The sequence below is a fragment of the Cynocephalus volans genome, chromosome 1, assembly GCF_027409185.1.
Source record: "Cynocephalus volans isolate mCynVol1 chromosome 1, mCynVol1.pri, whole genome shotgun sequence".
Classification (NCBI taxonomy): domain Eukaryota; kingdom Metazoa; phylum Chordata; class Mammalia; order Dermoptera; family Cynocephalidae; genus Cynocephalus; species Cynocephalus volans.
Genome location: NC_084460.1, coordinates 226,715,578 through 226,734,368, shown reverse-complemented (window position 1 = coordinate 226,734,368; position 18,791 = coordinate 226,715,578). Strand labels below are relative to the sequence as shown.

At 38.1% G+C, this 18,791-nt stretch overlaps 1 protein-coding gene across 3 annotated transcripts in view; it reads left to right on the top strand.

The window, feature by feature from the left end:
- ACVR1 (activin A receptor type 1) overlaps window positions 1–10,802 on the top strand; it is a 117,317-nt gene extending 106,515 nt beyond the window's left edge. For all 3 annotated transcript variants that reach the window (XM_063087628.1, XM_063087625.1, XM_063087620.1), the window contains exons 10-11: window positions 8,757–8,887; window positions 9,683–10,802. In XM_063087628.1, the coding sequence (XP_062943698.1) occupies window positions 8,757–8,887; window positions 9,683–9,817 (266 nt within the window). In that variant the 3' untranslated portion in view covers window positions 9,818–10,802. The remainder of the gene's footprint in view (window positions 1–8,756; window positions 8,888–9,682) is intronic.
- The last annotated feature ends 7,989 nt before the right edge of the window (window positions 10,803–18,791 follow it).

Here is an 18,791-nt window from a genome sequence, read left to right as displayed (position 1 = left end):
GCCTTTCTTCCCACCCTCCTATCTTCTATGCTCTTTTCACAAATAGGTTTAACTTGGGGAGAATATGCAAGTAAATCTAAGGTTGAATTCTGCTATTTTAGGTATTTTTAGTTCTTAAGTTTGAATTATTAAGAAAAGGCTCAGGTTTCACACTCAGAAGTCACTTCTTTGTAGGAAGCAGGCTGTACTTTTTTAAGGAGTCAAATTTAAATTCAGGAAGCCCTGGATAGGTAGCTCATGTTGATCTGTTTATAAATAGTTTTATGAAATGGTGTTTGTTGCCTTTGCAGTTAAGGAAGCATCTGTCAGTCATTTTTAAACTGTGTCCTCTACGGTGAGGTCTCATTCATTTCTTTCATGTACCCAAATCAGCCTGAAAAACATTGTTGAACTTTACTTAAAGTACATTGTATTCTGAAAGTGTTAAGTATGCTCTTTCAAATTGGGCATGCCCCAACTACTTACTAAATGGTTTTTATAGCAGAATTCCGTGATTTGACTAGATGACCTCTTCATATCTTCATAACCGGAAATCTTGTTTCACAGAGCATGTGTCTGAAATTGTTCCAGGAAAACAGAAGAAAATTGCCATATATTTAGATTAATATTTGTTTCTAGAAGATACATTGCATTTTACCCTCCTGTGACCCGTTGGAATCCCGGATTTGGAGTAATAAAGAAAAATGCGTGAAGTCTCTAACATTTGTGCTCCATCCTACCGTCCGCTGATATTTTTTTCTAGGAATTGAGATGTGTGGGGAATCATACTTTTCATGAATAACAGCCAGAGATTAGAAGATTCTGTGAGGGAAGTGGAATTGGGGTGATTCAATATAAAATTGGCATACCTTCGTGGAAGCTTTTCTTCCTAATGGCAGAATGTGTCTGCTTTGAACAAACCTTCTAAGGGTATCAAAGCAAGTGTTTTAGATTAAACGTACATGAATATAGCTTGACAGTTGTTTTAAAGTCTTTTTAAAAAATTTATATCTAGTCATGAGCATTTTCTCGGTAATTGTTTCTCAATCGTGGGGAGCTACTGCCTTGCAGTTTGTGCCATTGAAGTGCCTTGAGAATTGTTTGCAACAGAGATTGTTTTGCTGAACTTTTTATAAAGTTCTGAACTTTGCCTGAAATTGCACATTGACTTCATTTCCTCACCCCCCTCCTCAGTTATTCTCGAGTGCCTTGGAACTGAAAATCTAATTCTGATTAGCTTGTCTGAACAGACAATTTAGAGAAGGATTGGTGTCAAAATGAACTGTGTGATGGGGAACTTGCCCCAAATGAAGAGGAAGCTGGCATTCCGCAGCCAGGACAGTAGCATTTCCAGCTGTGGGTGTGCCGGAGCATAGCCAAGCAGCCTTTCTTAGCAGAAGCTTGGGATTCGGCTTTGGAAGAACTCATGTTGCAAACCTGCTCCCTGTGTCATAGGCATAAACCCAAATGGCTTCTAAAGATCAGTTGCGATTAATAGTCAGTTTGAAGTTAGAGTCATCAGTTTAAAATTTAGTTCAGCAAATGATAGGTTGCTTGCTAGATCCTGCATTTAACATTATTTTTGAAAAAGAATACTGGAGGACAGAGGAAGGGAGAATGTTTTTGTTGTTTTTTGATTTATTGATCTCTCCCTTGCTTCATCATTTGGATTGTTAGCTAGTTCCTAACATTTTGTGGTTTGAGCTTCTGTTCTCTGATGTGGTTTGATTTTTACAGAGAGAGAAGGATATCTCCTGTTTCATTTTAAATCAGCTCCTACCCTTTGGCAATGACTAATTTGATATTTTTCCCTTCTCTTTCCCTAGTTCCTCTTCTCATGTGAACATTCATGTGCACACGCTCAACATACACACAACCAGGAATCAGTTTATCTAAACTTAAACTTGAAAATGTTCTATGCTGCTTGCAAACCTACTTTACTAATATTGATATTTAAATTATTACTCCTCCAAAACAGAAAAAATGAGCAGAAAGAAAATAAGAGAAATTTTGCCCTCAGATTCCAACCTTCATGTTTCTTTCCACTTCTCTATGCACCTTTTTTTTTTAACTTAGTTGTAATCATAGTATACTATAGTCATAATCTGTATCTTCTTTTTCATATGTGTGTGTGTGTGTGTGTTTGTGTTTTAATGTAGTTGAATAATCTGTTTTTATTATAAATGGTCACATGATATTTTATTAACCTAACCATTTCCATATTTTTAGACATCCCATCTCCTACATTTGAGCCTGTTGTAAACATTTTTGTGCATATAGCTTTTTCATTTGGGGAATTAATTCTTAATCTGAAAAGAAGTAGACTAAAATAGGTCAAAGAGTATGGACACTTTTATGGCTTGACACATATTCAAGCTGTTTTCCATGAGTGTTGTACTAATTTACAATATTTCCCTCACCCCAGGATGTGATGTACCTATTTCACTTTCTTATTGGTTTAGGAACAGTCATTAAAAGAATATATATTTTTGAAAATATTGCATATGAAATGTACTCTTTAAATATATGAATATCTTATATTATGACGGTCATTATAATTATGCATCCTTTGAGTTTTTGACTCCATTATAAAAATTGATGACCAGATAGTTCTCTTGGAGCAATATGATCCTCAAGTGAATCATGAGCATAAAAATATGTTCCATTTTATATTTTTATTGGCATTTTACATTTATTTGCTGCTAATAATAAACGTCATGCGGTTTCTGTACAGGAAATGAGAGTTAAGTCCATTTTCACATCTGAAAATTTCTCAGTAGTGTCTTTTGGAATTTACTCTTGGTGTTTAGTTTTGAATGTGGAATTGATAGGAAAGAAAATGTTTTTCTCACTTTTTCCTCTGAATTTTCTATAGGAACCAAGGCAGGGCTTTGCTTGGATCAATAGTTCTTAAACCGGATTGTGCATCAGAATCACCTAAGCGGGTTTGTTGAGACACTAGAGTGCTGGGCCCCAGCCCCAGAATTTGTGATTTAGTAGTTCTAGGGCTGGAAAATGTGATGCTAATGTTTCTATCTGCATATACACTAGAGTTTTTGAAAAGGCAGTGTATCCAGATTGTACAGTCCAACACCTGTAGGAGACAGGACAGATACGTTCCTCTGTGGTGTTTGTTTGTTACTTCTTACTGTGATGTGCTCTGTCTTTCCCTTGCTGTGGTTCTTCCCAGGCCATCCCACTGCACACAGAAACCTGTGTGAGTGGCGCCCACAACAGCTGCACTGTGCTTCTCCTAGGCCCACTGGAGGCAATGAATTGGGACTGGGAACATTCTGGGCTTGGAGATTGTACTCTCTGACTACATCACTTACATCTATTTGATCATCAAAAAAATATTGATGATAACAGTATCCACTTGAAAGCGTTATGATGATTAAATGAGATTATGTGTGGAAGGCACCTAGTGTGTATCTGGCATATAGTGAGTGCTTTGCCATTGTTACCTTTCCACTGGAAATGGGTGACGAAGGCCACCTGGGAGCTGGCAGATCTCGGTCACCCTTTCCCACCTCTTGCTATGCTCCCACTTCGCCGTGGTACCTATGGTTGTTTCCCCCCTTCACTGCCAACAGGAAGGCTCTGTGGACACACTCTGGCACTGTCACTGGCTTGGATTATTTTGTGGTGGATCCAGTGTCTAAATGTGTCAAAAATGATTGTATCTCATAGAAAAATCCTTGCTGGCCAAGCTGCACCTCTTACGGAATGGGGACTAGGAAATACGTGCTAGAATAAGCTTATGTTTGGTGCATATACTTTGGAAAAACCTCCTCTAATTAATCCTCGCCCTTGCCAGGAAACTACGTGTGCTTCTGTTCCCAAGCACAATGGGCTTGTGAACGGAAACCATGACAACTCTTATTTTCTTCAGCAACTTAATATGCAACATGTTTCATGATTTTAATTCATTACTTTAGTGTATGTTCAGTTTGAACAAAGAGATGAATCATATCAGGGAAAAATTTTTATATTCCTTAGGGTAATTTCAGGTTTTTGTTTGTTTTAACCTTTAGGCAAGTGACTGGGAAAGAGAATATGGAGATCAGGTGAGAGGGAAGGATTTTTCCCTCTGATTTCCTGGAATTTCATGTCCCTGATTTAAAAATCCAGAACAGAAGAGATCAGTTAGCTGACCTTATCACAAAATAATCTGAAACCAGCAGACTTTATTGGATACTGTTTATTGCCTAGTAGTCTCCTTGACATGCTTTGAAGAGCAGTCCTCCACTAAGACAAATTTTGGTGTCTTAAACCTTGTAGCAGCCCCAACCATCAGTGAATGGGATATTCTTCTCCTTAAGAGGCCTTCATAGCTACCAAATGTCTGGAACTCTTGTAGGACTTCTCTCTTTCTTGATTTTGGGGGTGTGCAAGATATAAGGTGTCTTGGTTATAGTTTAACTCAGGGAGTGGTCATGCGTCTCTCCCAGGCCTTTTGCCATCTCCTCTAACAACTTGAGGTACTATTAGTAAGTATTTTCAGCAGGGCCTGACAACACAGTAATTTATGAACCATTTACTTTTGCATTGTTGCATTGATGAGAATCCCTATAATAGAAGTTAATTTTATAATTTTAACACAGGTTCCTGAGAATGTAGTTAGTTTTGACTTTAAGTAATGCACATGGTTCCATGTGCCCATGAGTTCAGTGGGGGGTGGAGGATAAGGACACAGCTGTCACAGTGTGTTCTTTACCTAGCTGGAAGGAGCTAGTGTGTCCTTACAGCTCCGCTCCTACTTTCAGAAAGGAATTCCTGGGCCGACCCCGTGGCTAACTCAGGAGAGTGCGGCGTTGGGAGCGCAGCGGCGTTGGGAGCGCCGAGGCCGTGTGTTTGGATCCTATATAGGGATGGCCAGTGCGCTCACTGGCTGAGCGCCGTGCGGGCGACACCAAGACAAGGGTTACGATCCCGTTACCAGTAACGAAAAAAAAAGAAAAAGAAAGGAATTCCTGCCGTGGGGTTACAGGAATGCCTGAGGTTCTGATTCTCTTAACCCTCTGCCAGTGCACTTCCAAAAGCATAACATGCCAGAGTGGTCTCTCTACAAGGCAAGTGTGCAGAAACAAGACCTTCCTCGCTTGAGGTCCTGCCCACCGTGGCCTTGACCCAGACACCCATCTTCTCCCCACTTCACGGGTGCGTGTGAGACCTACAGGTCTCTCTGCTTCGAGTCCTCCCCTGCTAACCCTCCATCACACCCCCATGCCTTCAGTGAGATCTTTAGGAGAAAACCGAAGGAAAAGCATTCGTGTTGACCTGCACATCAGTTTTGTGAGGTGTACTTTCAAGGTGTTGGAAAACTAAGGCCGGGCAACCAAGGGATTTTCACAAAATCCTGTAGCAAATTAAAGGTAGAGTTATTGGTTGGTAAAGATTTGTTTTCCGCACAGGGAAGAAAACTTTCAATTAGACAAATGCCCAGGAAAAAACTCCTGTCTAAGTCAGATACACATGCCAAAAGTTGTGGGGAGCAGATTACGAATAATTCCTCTGCTTTCTTTTCCATGGCCCCTTGGGTCACCCTGGCTGCCTTCTACTGGAAGACAAGGCCTGGCTCAGTGTGTCCCTTCCTCGACTCTGTGCAGAGCCCTTTTCCCCTGCACCCCTGCATCATTTGCTGTTTGTGCCCCTCACTGGCCACTTGAGTCTTCTGTGTTTTTAGCTACTTTCCTGAATTCATGCTGTCCCCCTTTGCTGGCTCACAATTTGGGGGTTGCTCATGGGCTGCCTTGGAAGGACTCAATGTTCCCTTTTGTGCCTGGCTACCATGATAGTTGGTCCCTTTCTGGCAGAAATGGGGAACACTTGCCACTTCCCACTTCCCACCTTGACAGCACAAGTCACCTCACAGTCTGGCCTTCCTTCCTGCCCTGCCCCCCTGCTTTTCCTCCCACACTCCCCACCACCATGTGCACCTGATCTCAGACATCTCTCCAACATGTGAGGCTCGTTGGTACCTTTTGTCCTTGCTCCCTGCCCTCCCTCTGCCTGGAATGCCTCCTCTCCTTGGTGTTTTCTCTTCCCTGTCCTCTTCTCTGCCCTGCAAACTCCTTATTTTTCTGTGTCCACCCAAGCCCTTGTTCCTCCCCGGGCAGCTTCCATATGCTTCCGTGGCACCCAGTTTATACATGGTACTCAGTAAACCACATAGGTGTTTCCTCGTGTGAGCCCTGCTAAGTCCCACTGTCCCACTGCACATGCTACTCCTTGCGCCTGCCTCTAATGCTAGTGTGTAATTTGTTTCCTCCTCCCTTCTCGCTGTTCTGCGCCTCATCTATCAACACTGCATCCTTTTCATTTTTCTATCACATTTTCATTTTAAGCACAACCTCTGCCACACACAGCTTAAGGAATCAAAATGGTTATTGGGTTCATTTAGGAGCTAATAAGTAAAAAGAGAGTGAGAATTTCTAATCTACCTTTGTCTTTCAAGATATAAATAGTGGGGTGAAAAAAATTTTGCAGTTCTTTTTGACAAGATTTTCATTGTCTAAGGAAAAAAGAGAGAGACTTGTCCTGATCTTCCACTAGATTTGGATTTCCTAAAAAAACAAGAGCGTGTCTTATACTTTTATCACTCTTAACATTTAATATGGTGTTCCACACATAGTAGGTATGTAATGTACTTTTGACTGATTGACTTTTGAAATACTTGCTTCCCATGACCAGAAGGAGTTGCAAGTGACTGCTAGAGTTTAATCCCAGTTTTATTTTATTTTGGAGGAGCATAGCCAGTGTCAGATGGAAACGATCAACAATTGGCCAGTGGTTGAGAAAGAGTGGCGTGACTAAGCCCCAGGCATAATCAATTAAATGGTCTTTCTTTTTTTTTTTTTAACTTGACTCCTTTTGTTAAAACATGAGGGCATTTAATAAGATTAAAATATGGGAGACAGAAACACAAAGGAAAACTTCAGCTTCATGTAGTGAAGTTCATTGTTGGGTATCTCCAGATCTAGTGTTTTAAAAATCCTACCATACTTTATTTTCTTGTGCATCTACACAAAAATCCAGCTTTGTTCACATTCACATAACTTTTCCCAACCTTGCTGGACAAATTACCCCAAATAGCTGGTTATTCTAGATTTTTGAAGAATTAAGGCAAGTGATTAAATGTATTCTCTCTCAAAAAGATTGAGAGATGGTGAAGGGCACATCTCTTACTGTTTCCTGTACATTCATATGGCCCAGATTGTATTTTAGGTGGGGTCTCTAGTACTGAAAAGAATTAAAATATTTTTATTTGAATGCTTCCTGGGATCCTTACAAGAGAAGTAGGTAGGGCCTCTGAGATGAGGTGTTCCAAGTCTTCTTTTGAAAGCAGTGATTTATGCCCACTATGAGCTGCTTATGATTTGCCAGGAAAGGGTTTAATCCATTGACTGATACACATTACAAATGCAGTTTTGCAGTGGGGATAAGTTATTTAAAGTTAAGAAAGAGTATCAGCTAGGATTTTTAAAAATATTGGTTAAACTACTTTTCATTTTAAAAATAAACTCTTTAGTTAAATTTGTGAAGTTTAAAAAAAAACTAGCGTTTCTTGAGCAGATGCTCCTTATCATATCTAATCTTTTGCATAAATGGTTTGTATTTATATGTGATTTGTGAGAATGGATTCTCACTGTTAAGTAATTTCTGTCATAAATGAAAAGGGGATTGAAGCTTTTCAGGTGGCTTATAGGAACTAGAAAAACTTAATTATAACTTTCCTCACAGCCTCCTCTGCTCCCCCAACAACCTCTGATGCATTTAGGAACAGAAGAAGGTTACGTGGAAGAAGGAAATTAAGCAAGTCATCTGCTGACCTCGTTGAAGCATTTATGAGGGAAGAGAAATGGTAGATTTTCTTGGTTTCATTTCTATGAGGGGAAGAGTCAATTTTCTAATTCCAAGGGATGAAGTTTTAAATTTCTTTGTTTGTAGAATTAATCTTTGTGAAAAATAAGGAATTGATGTAATTTAGCTGGAAAAAAAGTTTTCCAAGCCATTGGAAATGATGCAGAGGCATAAGCTGAAATTAGCCACTTTCATATTTGCTTTGGGGAGATAGGAAGAGTTCATCCTTCCTTACTATTCCTCTACCTTCCCTATGGCTATCCTCTCTACATTTTATTTTGTGCCTTCAACCTGAGAGTTAGTAGTAGAGCTGTCAGACAGACAGCAATATATGGCAGTTAGAGGGTACTCAGTACACATACAATGAATGAATGAGGAAATATTTCATAGTACATTATTTGCATCCCTCTTGATAGGAAGGATTATTTTGTACAACGATTTTTTTTGACAAAATAATTTTGTAACAAAAAGGGTATTTTGGTCATGGTCTTGATTTGTTTGTCTCTAGCTTTGGTTTATGGTTTGAGACCACTAGATTCATGTATTTTCTTTAGGTGTCTTGTCTTTTCTTGATCACCAAAGGAATTTTTGTCTTAGGTCTCCAGTCCCTATTGGGCATTGCAGAGCCATTAATATGTTGTTGGAGCATTTTGTTAATCATTGTTATTACGTGAGAAGTTGTCACATATTTTCTTCTAACAATTATTCTTCCTCCAATTTTCTGCAGGGTATATATTTATTGCCTTGTTCTCCACTTATTTTAGGACCTACCCATAGCTTCCAGAATTGCCTTGAGGTATGAGGAAGGTGATTAGTACTTTTTCTTGTCACATTATAACCTGTGACACCAGTAAAACCCTCATTTTAACTCTATTTTCTTGCTAACCCAGCATAATTCTTGTCCTTGTGTGCAGGTATAGTGGAGGATTACAAGCCACCATTCTACGATGTGGTTCCCAATGACCCAAGTTTTGAAGATATGAGGAAAGTAGTCTGTGTGGATCAACAGAGGCCAAACATACCCAACAGATGGTTCTCAGACCCGGTAAGAGTGCCAGTTTCTTAGTTTTGGAGCTATCCTTAGCTGTTGGCTGTTTGTTGGCTCTTCAGTTTTACCTGGTATAGTATCTGAGTGATCTGCTCTGTGCATTTATTACTTTCTCTCCCTATTTTATATAAAAGGGTCTTAGACCTAGGTGATTAGGTTTAGAAAATGGTCTCATTCTCAAAAAAGCCATATCTGATAGATCTTACTAATGAGTGATAATATTCACAAGAATTTCTATGATTGGCCTGCTCCAGGAATCAGGAATCAGGAATCATTACAACTGCTGCTAGCCCTAAGACCTCAGTTTCACGTGCAAACCAAGAGACTCTGAGCGATTCTTTTAACCTCCTTTCCATCTCCACATATCTGAAATCCAGACACAGACTGCTCAATGCTGACGATGCAGATACTACTACTCATAAGTAGTAGCTGATCTGAAACATTGAAAAATGACCCCATTTGCAAATTTCAGTATTTTCACTGGGTTAGTATTATTGCTTTTAGTACTCATAAAACATCAATGGTTCCAACGTGGCCTATGTAATTTACCCAATAAAGTAAGATGTTTGGTCATATTAAGAGTCCAAAGGGCAAAGTTCATGAAACTCTAAGAGTGGCTTCTTTATCAGTAGTTTAGGCCTTGATTATTTGTTTAAAGATGATGGCTGTAACTTCACTTTAACTTCAAAAGAACTGCAGAGTTCTTCAAAACAGCTACATGAAATCTGCCCAGGTTCCAGGGCCACTAAAATGTCAATTTGTCATTGTGTTGTTTGTTCTTTCTTTCCTTAGACATTAACCTCTCTGGCCAAGCTGATGAAAGAATGCTGGTATCAAAATCCATCTGCAAGACTCACAGCTCTGCGTATCAAAAAGACTTTGACCAAAATTGATAATTCCCTAGACAAATTGAAAACTGACTGTTGACAGTTTCATGGTGTCAAGAAGGAAGATTTGACATTGTTGTTGTTGTCCAGCTGGGACCTAATGCTGGCTTGACTGGTTGTCAGAACAGAATCCTCCCCAAATGGCTGCTTTGACAAGGCCGACATCCTACCCAGCCATGTGTTGGGGAGAAACAAAAACCACCCTAACCTCGCTCAATGACTGTGAACTGGGCATTTCACGAACTGTTCAGACTGCAGAGACTGATGTTGGACAGACACTGTTGCAAAGGTAGGGAACTGGAGGAACACAGAGAAATCCTAAAAGAGATCTGGGCATTAAGACAGTGGCTTTGCATATCTTTCACAAGCCTCCTAGACACTCCCCACGGGAAACTCAAGGAGGTGGTGAATTTTTAATCAGCAATATTGCCTGTGCTTCTCTTCTTTATTGCACTAGGAATTCTTTGCATTCCTTACTTGCACTGTTACTCTTAATTTTAAAGACCCAACTTGCCAAAATGTTGGCTGCGTACTTCACTGTTCTGTCTTTGGATAATAGGAATTCAATTTGGCAAAACAAAATGTAATGTCAGACTTTGCTGCATTTTACACATGTGCTGATGTTTACAATGATGCCGAACATTAGGAATTGTTTATACACAACTTTGCAAATTATTTATTACTTGTGCACTTAGCAGTTTTTAGAAAACTGCTTCGTGCATATGTTAAAACTTATTTTTATGTGGTCTTATGATTTTATTACTGAATTGTTTTTAACACTATACTCTGAAATGGACATTTTCTTTTATTATCAGTTAAATTCACATTTTAAGTGCTTCACATTTGTATGTGTGTAGACTGTAACTTTTTTTCAGTTCATATGCAGAACGTATTTAGCCATTACCCATGTGACACCACCGAATATATTACTGATTTAGAAGCAAAGATTTCAGTAGAATTTTAGTCCTGAACGCTGTGGGGAAAATGCATTTTCTTCAGAATTATCCATTATGTGCATTTAAACTCTGCCAGAAAAAAAAAATAACTATTTTGTTTTAATCTACTTTTTGTATTTAGTAGTTATTTGTATAAATTAAATAAACTGTTTTCAAGTCAAACAGTGCAATTATTTTTAAATGTATAAAAAAGTTCTGTGTAATATGAAGCATTTTCTTATGGGAGCAATAGAAGCACAAAACTAATTTGTAAATTGAATTTGCTTTTCCAGTCTGGTAATGAACTGGTGGTTCTATGAGGATGTCTTACAGCTTGAGTTTGGTATCAGAAAATTTGAATTTTATTTTATTTCTTCTTTTGGCTGATTTTTTTTTTTTTTCCCCTCAGTCAGTTTCCCCAACTTTAAAGTGAGAATCACAGATCTCTTTGACCTGCCTCTCTCACAAGGGGTCATGAGTATAAATGAGGAAAGAAAAAAAGCATTTTATTAGTATAAGGTCCTGTGTAAGTGTAGTCTTATGCATCCCACCGTGCTGCTTGGGGGAGTCCACTCTTGTTTTTTTTTTACTTGTCGTGCACAACAGGATTGAAAAGATAGAGTTTAGAGTAGCCCAATGAGAGAAGAGGTGTGAAAATTCTGTCATGTCCTCCAGAGGTAAGTTAATAACTTCAAAAGGATGCATTTACTTGGAGGGTATATATTAGGGTCACATTTAATTTTTAAAATTTATGTTACACATAACAAAGTTTACTGTCTTAATTTTTAAGTATACAGTTGAGGGTATTAAGTGCATTCACATTGCCTGCTACCGTCTCCATGATCCACCCATAGAACTCTTCATCTTGTAAAACTGAAACTCTGTATCGATTAAATAACTCCCCATTTTCCACTCCCCATATGCTAGTCCTTGGTAACCATCATTCTACTTTCTGTCACTGTGAGCTTGCCTGCTCTTAAGTACCTCATGTAAGTGGAATCATACAGTATTTGTCCTCTTGTGAGACTGGCTTATTTTGCTTGGCATAATGTCTTTAAGGTTCATACACGTTATAGCATGTATCTGAATTTCCTTCCTTTCTCAGGCCAGATAGTATTCCTTATATGTATGTATAACATTGTGTTTGTCCATTCATCCATTAATGGACATTTAAGTTGCTTCCACCTTTTGGCTATTGTGCATAATGCTGCCATGAACATGAGTGTGTAAACACCTCTTTGCATTCTTGCTTTCAATTCTTTTGGGTATAGATAGACCCAGAAGTGGAATGGAGTCTGCTTCCTATTCTGTCAGCCTCACCCTGTTCTCCCCTTTTAACCCTGGCGTTTCTTTCCAGTAACAGCAAATGGATCCAGGTTGCAGTTGTTCTAATATTTGCAGAAGCAGCTTTATTATGTCCGCACCTCTGAGATACTAGCATCAACCAGCCAGAGTTCATTCCTCAGAGGGCAGGGTCCCAGCTGCATGAGGCCCTGCCTCTAAACTCAGAGATGCCAGCACCAGCCCAACAGCACCCCCTCCCCAGAGGTCGGAGGGTAGCTCTGCAGGTGCTTCCCTTTAAACCTCTAAATTACAATAATGCCACCCTCTTTCTTTGTTCTTCCAGCCTTAGGGGTATAGCTACTCTATTAGTCCGTTTCTGTTACTTATAACAAAATACACAGAACTAGGGACTTTGTAAGAAAACGAAGTGTATTGCTTGCAGTTTCAGAGGCTGGGAAGTTCAGATTCCAGAGAACACCGTTGGTGAAGGCCTTGGTGGTGGCAACAGTGACCCAGGGGTCTCACATGCCAGAAAATGGCAGAGCAGAGAGAGTGAGAGAGAGCTCCTCATGCACTCTCCTTTTTAAAGCCCTCAGAACTACGCCCCTGACCACCATTATTAATTCATTCACTGCGGCATGGTCCTACAATCTGATCACTTCTTCAAGTCCCCACCTTTCAATTACCATAATAGATTTCTCACTCTCAACGGGCACAGTGGGGATTTAAGCTTCAGCGAGGCTGTGGGGGTAGGGGGAGCATCCAGTCTACAGTGGCTGCTTCCTCTGGTCGCTTCCTTTGTGCTACTTTAATGTTGTTTTTTAGGCTTTTTCAGTTACCCAATTAATAATTTGTTATTCTTAGTTTACTATTCTCTCTACTAGAAAAAAGAATGAAAAACAGGCGAGGTCTCTTCTCCTGACTGGACTTGGACTGATGCAAGCATTAGCCCATCTCATATCCCATCTTCCCTCTCACACTGGTGACCCTTTGTGTTTGGCTTTGCTAAGGCCCTTTGTTTATCCGGCATGGTATTATGTAATTTTGTGGTGTAAGTTTCGCCCATTAGATAGTCATGAATCATAATCATTAATACTCATAATAATACTAATAGTTAACATTTCCTGAGCATTCACTACATGCTGGGTCCTTTGCTCACTGTTGAACAGGAACTCTTCATAGAACCACTAGCAGGTAGGTACTACTATTATTTTTATTTGACACTTAGAGAAACTGAGGCTTGTGGAGGTTGTGATGGTGTTTATCCCACAACCAGAAAGCAGTCGAGCTGGGATTTGAATACAGGTAAACTGATTCCAGCACCTGGACTTTTCATTCATATACTATAAGTTGCTGCTTCTTAAAACAATCTACACATTTCTTTCTGCTTTTTTTTTTTTTTTTGGCATGAAAATGATGTCACTGACGTTCTTTTCAGTAGAATATGCATACTGAATTGCTGTGCTATGAGTAGTGAGAGGTTGGCTTTTTTCCAGTGAATGATCTTTTCCTCTTTAGTTTCAACCTTTTTAGACATGAATTCAGGTTACAAATTTACATGCCAGTTATGAATTCAGTTGTTGAAAAAATGCCTAGAAAAATTCTATCCAGTTATACAAAATATTTAACATGATTATCTTTGTGTAGTGCTGCTTTGGGTTATTTCTTTATATTTTCTGTATTTTTTTAATCTTTCTATAAGAAGAATGTATTTTGGAATTTGAAAGAATGGCAATTTTGTGCTAGTTTGGGAGGTCAGGTCAGTCTGCTGATTACCACTTGACTTGGTGGGGGGCTAATAATTACTTTAGTAAATTAGTAATTATTTCTAAGTTATATGTGTCATTATTTAAAAAATGAAATAGTTCTACAAGGTTTATAGTAAAAAGCAGTGATTCTCAGCTATTTTTTACAACCATTTTCCCAATTGCCAATGGCAACCACTGACTACTTTATAAATTGGTCTCTTTTGGTCTTTGCATAATCACACCTTTATCTTTTGTATTTTGTTTGCTTGTTCAGTTGTAGACATTGTCTACTTCTACTTTGGAGGATAAGGATCTAACTCTTACCTCATTCTCATTCTACACACATATATATGAGAGTATTTCACAAAGTTTCTGAGAAAATAGAATTAAAAGATAATATGGGTACAAATCTTTCCATGAATTTTTTGAAATACCCTCGTACATCCTCCCTCTTGCCTCCTTAAATTAATTCGTGGACTCAACAAATATTTATTGAGTGCCTATTATGTGCCAGGCACAGCTCTAATGGCCAAGAAAAAAAGCAGTGAACAAAGCACAGAAACATTTTTTCCCTTACAGATATAGAGTATAATTTTGGGTTAAATCATTGTCCACTGTTTATTTTATTTCATCATTTTTTTTCAGTAAGTATGGTTCACCAATGATTACATTTCTTTCCTACACAGCTTTTTGTTTTTCCTGAAGCTGATGATTTTCTTCTTTGCATTTGCTTGGTTTTCAGTGTATTGTCATTAATTTCTGACTTAATACCTACCAGAGTGTTAATCTCTCAGTCCATTCACACAGGATCACCTACTGGTATTTTTCCTGAAGATATTCCTCCTGGAGCCCTCTGTCCTCCTGCTCCAATCTGGACGGGTTGCTGTCTAGACCTGCTACCACGGTTCTCCTGGGATCTCCCTTCACAGCTATTTTCTGAATTGCCCTGGTTCAGTCTTATGTAGGAACCCTGGTTCCTAGTATCTTCCTTATCATTTACTCTTGTTTTGTTGAAGTACATCTTACAGTAAGTTCTTGAGAAAGTGTGTGGGTAGAACATTTTTGGAGACCTTTCAATATGAAATATCTATTCTACCTTCACACCAAATTAAGAATTTGATGGGATATAGAATTCTAGGTTGCACCTCTTAGAATTTTAAAGGTATTACTACACCATCCAGCTTTCTCTGTTGATGTTGAGAAGTCTTATGTATTCTGATTATCAATCCTTGTAAGTGACATTTTTTCTCAGCAGAATTTTTAGGATATTTTCTTTGTCTCAACAGTTTTTTTCTATCTGGAGCTTCTATTATTTGGATGTTGGGCCTTCTGGGTTGATCTTCTAATTAAAAACAATCTTTTTTCTCTTATTTTCTAGATCTTTGTCTTTGCAGTGTAGCATAAAGATTAAGAACATTGACTCTGTGAACATATGTGGCAATGATAATCCCAGTCCTGCTACTCAGGAGCTATCTAATTTTGAGCAAGTCATTTTACTTCTTTGTACTTCAGTTTCCTCCTTTGTAAAATGGGGTATAATAATAGCGCCCAACTCATAGGTTTATTATGAGGATTAAATGAGTTAATACCTGTAAAGTGCTTAGAACAGTGGCACATAGTGAATTCTTAATAAATACAAGTATTAGCTATTATTAATAATTCTTCAGTTTTACCTTCCAACATTTATATTGTAGTTTTAATTTCTCAAGATTATTATTATGTATTTAATTATATGTATTATATATTATTTCATTTCTCAATAATCATATCTAATGGTTGTGAAAGAACCTTTTTAAAGACTCTTGTTCTTGTTGCAGGATGCAAAATCTTCTCATATCCCTCAGAGAATATCATGGATTTTTAAAAGTTTTCTTTAACTCTTTCTTTGTTTCTGTTTCTTCAGGGTTCTTCTTCTTTTTCCTGTTTGTTTATTTAGTTTCAGTGTTTCACATTAGAGGAATTTCTTAATTGCATGAAGAAGATCCTTGGCTGTCCATATTTAAGACTAAGACACTGGAAAGCTGATTGGAAGAAAGAGTTATAGTCAGGTTCATTAATAACAATAATGTGAGTCCATATTTTAAAATTTTTTGGATAATGGTTTTTTTTTTTAGCTCATTTAAAAATGTAATCTTATTTGCTAATTATGCTATTACATGATGATGTAGCTGATGGGTAGCTCATACTAAGAAGAGGAAAAGCGTCAGCTCTGCCAAGTTCTTGTTCACTTTTGCTTGCATTGTTAGTATTACATTTAACTTCCAGTTTCCTTGTATGAATCCTTTTAAGTTAATTGTCATTTTGCAGAGTTAATTTGGCTAGAAGCAGATATGTAATTCACAAATCCACTTAACTGAATAAACCTTTTGGGCAGTTTGTTTTAATACGTTGAAAGCACGTGAATGCTTGGGGGAGGGGTCTCAGCTCTTCTACACAGGGGATCACCCACTCTTCTGTCTGATGTATGGCATAGTAAGGCTACCAGTGCCCACCCCTGGATTATGTTAGTAATGCTTAAAATCTTTTTTTTTATACATGCAGAATAAATAGAAAATTCTGTAGAAATTTCTTTCCACAGCCCAGTGGATCAACGTGTGCAGCTCTGTGATGCATGGACTCTGGAGTCTGCCCTTTGGAGACTCCTTTTCTCATCACCACTGGTCCAACTAACTCAGATCCCAGGCAGCTAGGAGGCAATAATTAGAAAGTAGCTGCATATCAAGAGTTTCTGGCACTAAAAAGCTTAAAAATATTGATTCTCTGACAATAACTCCCGATATGTCATTCTGGCTAGAGCTCAGAGGATTCTAATTTTTTGACATCACCTTAGTAATTGAGAGAAAACGATTGCTGTTGACATTCATTTTAGAACCACTGGTAGGGAAAGAACACTAGACAGGGAATCAGGAGATTCAAATTCAGGTACCTTTCTGCCAGGTGAACCTGGGGAAGGCATTTAACTTCTCTTCATGTCTCTATTGAGTAAAATGAAAAGTTTTGATGAGTGATGATCTTTCGTTCAAGGTCTTTCTGAGTGCTAACTTTCCATTAATCACCCACATGGCAGAACGTGTCTTTTCCGTTTCCCTCATTTGGTTGAAAATTCTTTATGGGAATTAACATTAACATTTCCATTGACCAAGATATTTGTAGCAGAAGGTGATTTCTGTCCTTAAAGAAACTTAAAAATTAAGGTCCAGAGAAAATAATGCCCAGGAGTTCATCAGTGTGTCAGTCCCTGGTCAGAAATTAAACCTAAGCTGAATTTACTGACATCAATCAACCTTTCATCATCCAATGACAGATTTTTAAAAAAATGTCAATCAACAGACATTTCATCTGTGCCAATACAACGGCATAAGTTGGGAGCAGTTGGTCAAGGCAGTGGCTTTTGAGCAAGGCCCTGAATAAGTCACCTACAAGAAAGAGCTCAAAGAATTCTGGAGAGAGAAGAGAAAACATAGAGACCCAGAGGCTTATTAGAAGAACAGAAATGTGAGGGTGACCACAGTAAGATTGAAATGCAGATCCAGTGGAGTTAGGGAGAGCACAGTCAGGAACAGCAGGGAGTTTATGCTTCATGACTGGAAATAAGCTAGAAATCTACAGAGGGGGTTATCATCTTCTTTTACACATGAGAGAACAGATTCAGAGATGTTAGGAAGGTGCTGAAGGTGATACTGCTAGTAAGTGGCCAGGCTGAGACTTGACTACCAGGGTCAGTTTGAGTCCAAAGCCTGTGTTCTTAAAAAATGCACTTTACTGCCTATCAGAGGATGGTTTCTTTAGATTTGTCATTTTGTGATTTGTAGAACTCAGGACAGACTGAGCAAGTCTAAAGGGAGCTATGAAATATCAGAGGTTAGACTGAAAGAGGAAATTTCCTCCATCCAGAAAACCAGTATTATTTCTGTTTATGATGAATGGTTGAAGTGATTCTGGCTATCTCTTGGGGTTGGGGAGATTGAAAGAAACCCTCTGGAATTTTTTCATAAATGAGTTTGTCTTTTGCTTTTCCATGAAAAAAAAAACCATTTAAGAATTTTAGATTTTCTTTAGTTTGTCATTTGACAAAGAGGCTAAAACAATTTTCATAATTGTTTTATATAAATTATATATAAACAATATACATAAAAGTATATCTGGGTGTGGATAATGGAAACATCTGATATTGGTGATATAAATAATAAAAGATGACTTAAGATAAGAAGCTCAGCAGGAGGAAAAAATAATTTCCCCAGAAGAGCAAAAAGGCATACCTGAAACCTTCTAGAAAGTGGGCAGCTTCTTAAAAGTTTAAGTGTAAAAGTTGACTGCATAATGACTGCTATACTCTTAATCATGGCCCTTGTTAATTAAGTTAATCAATACTATTCTGCATTTTTTCTTATTTCATTTCCAAAACAAGGGCACACTGGCTGCATGCGTAATTCTTTCCCACCCCTTTATTTTTCTCCTTTTTTTTTTTTTTTCCCTGGGTTGGTACGAGAAATTGAGGAAAACGAACTCACGTAGATAACTTCTAGTTACCCAGAGAAACCAAATGGTAAGCTTTAAAAATTTAAATAATAATTAGAAATCTTATATGCTTACCCATGTAGTTACTATTTCCAGTGCTCTTCTTTTCATTGTGTAGATCCATACTTTCATCTGGTGTCATTTTTCTCTAACTTTAACATTTCTTATAGTGTGGCTCTACGCATGATGAATTTTTCCACCTTTTGTATGTATGAAAGGTTGTTATTTTGCATTCAGTTTTGAAAGATGTTTTCACTGAGTAGAATTCTTGGCTGACACTTTTTCTTTCAGTACTTTAAAGATATTCCACTGTCTTCTCACTTGCATTACTTTCTATGAGAAATCTGCTGCCATTCTTAACTTTGTTTCTCTACTTATAATGTACTTTTTTCTCTTTCTGACTACTTTTAAGATTGTGGCTTTTTAAAATTGTTTTTGAGCATTTGATTATGATGTGCTTTGTGTAGTTTTTTCAGTTTTTTTTTTTTTTTTTTATTGTTGGGGCTTTTTTGTACTTGGGGTTTGTTGA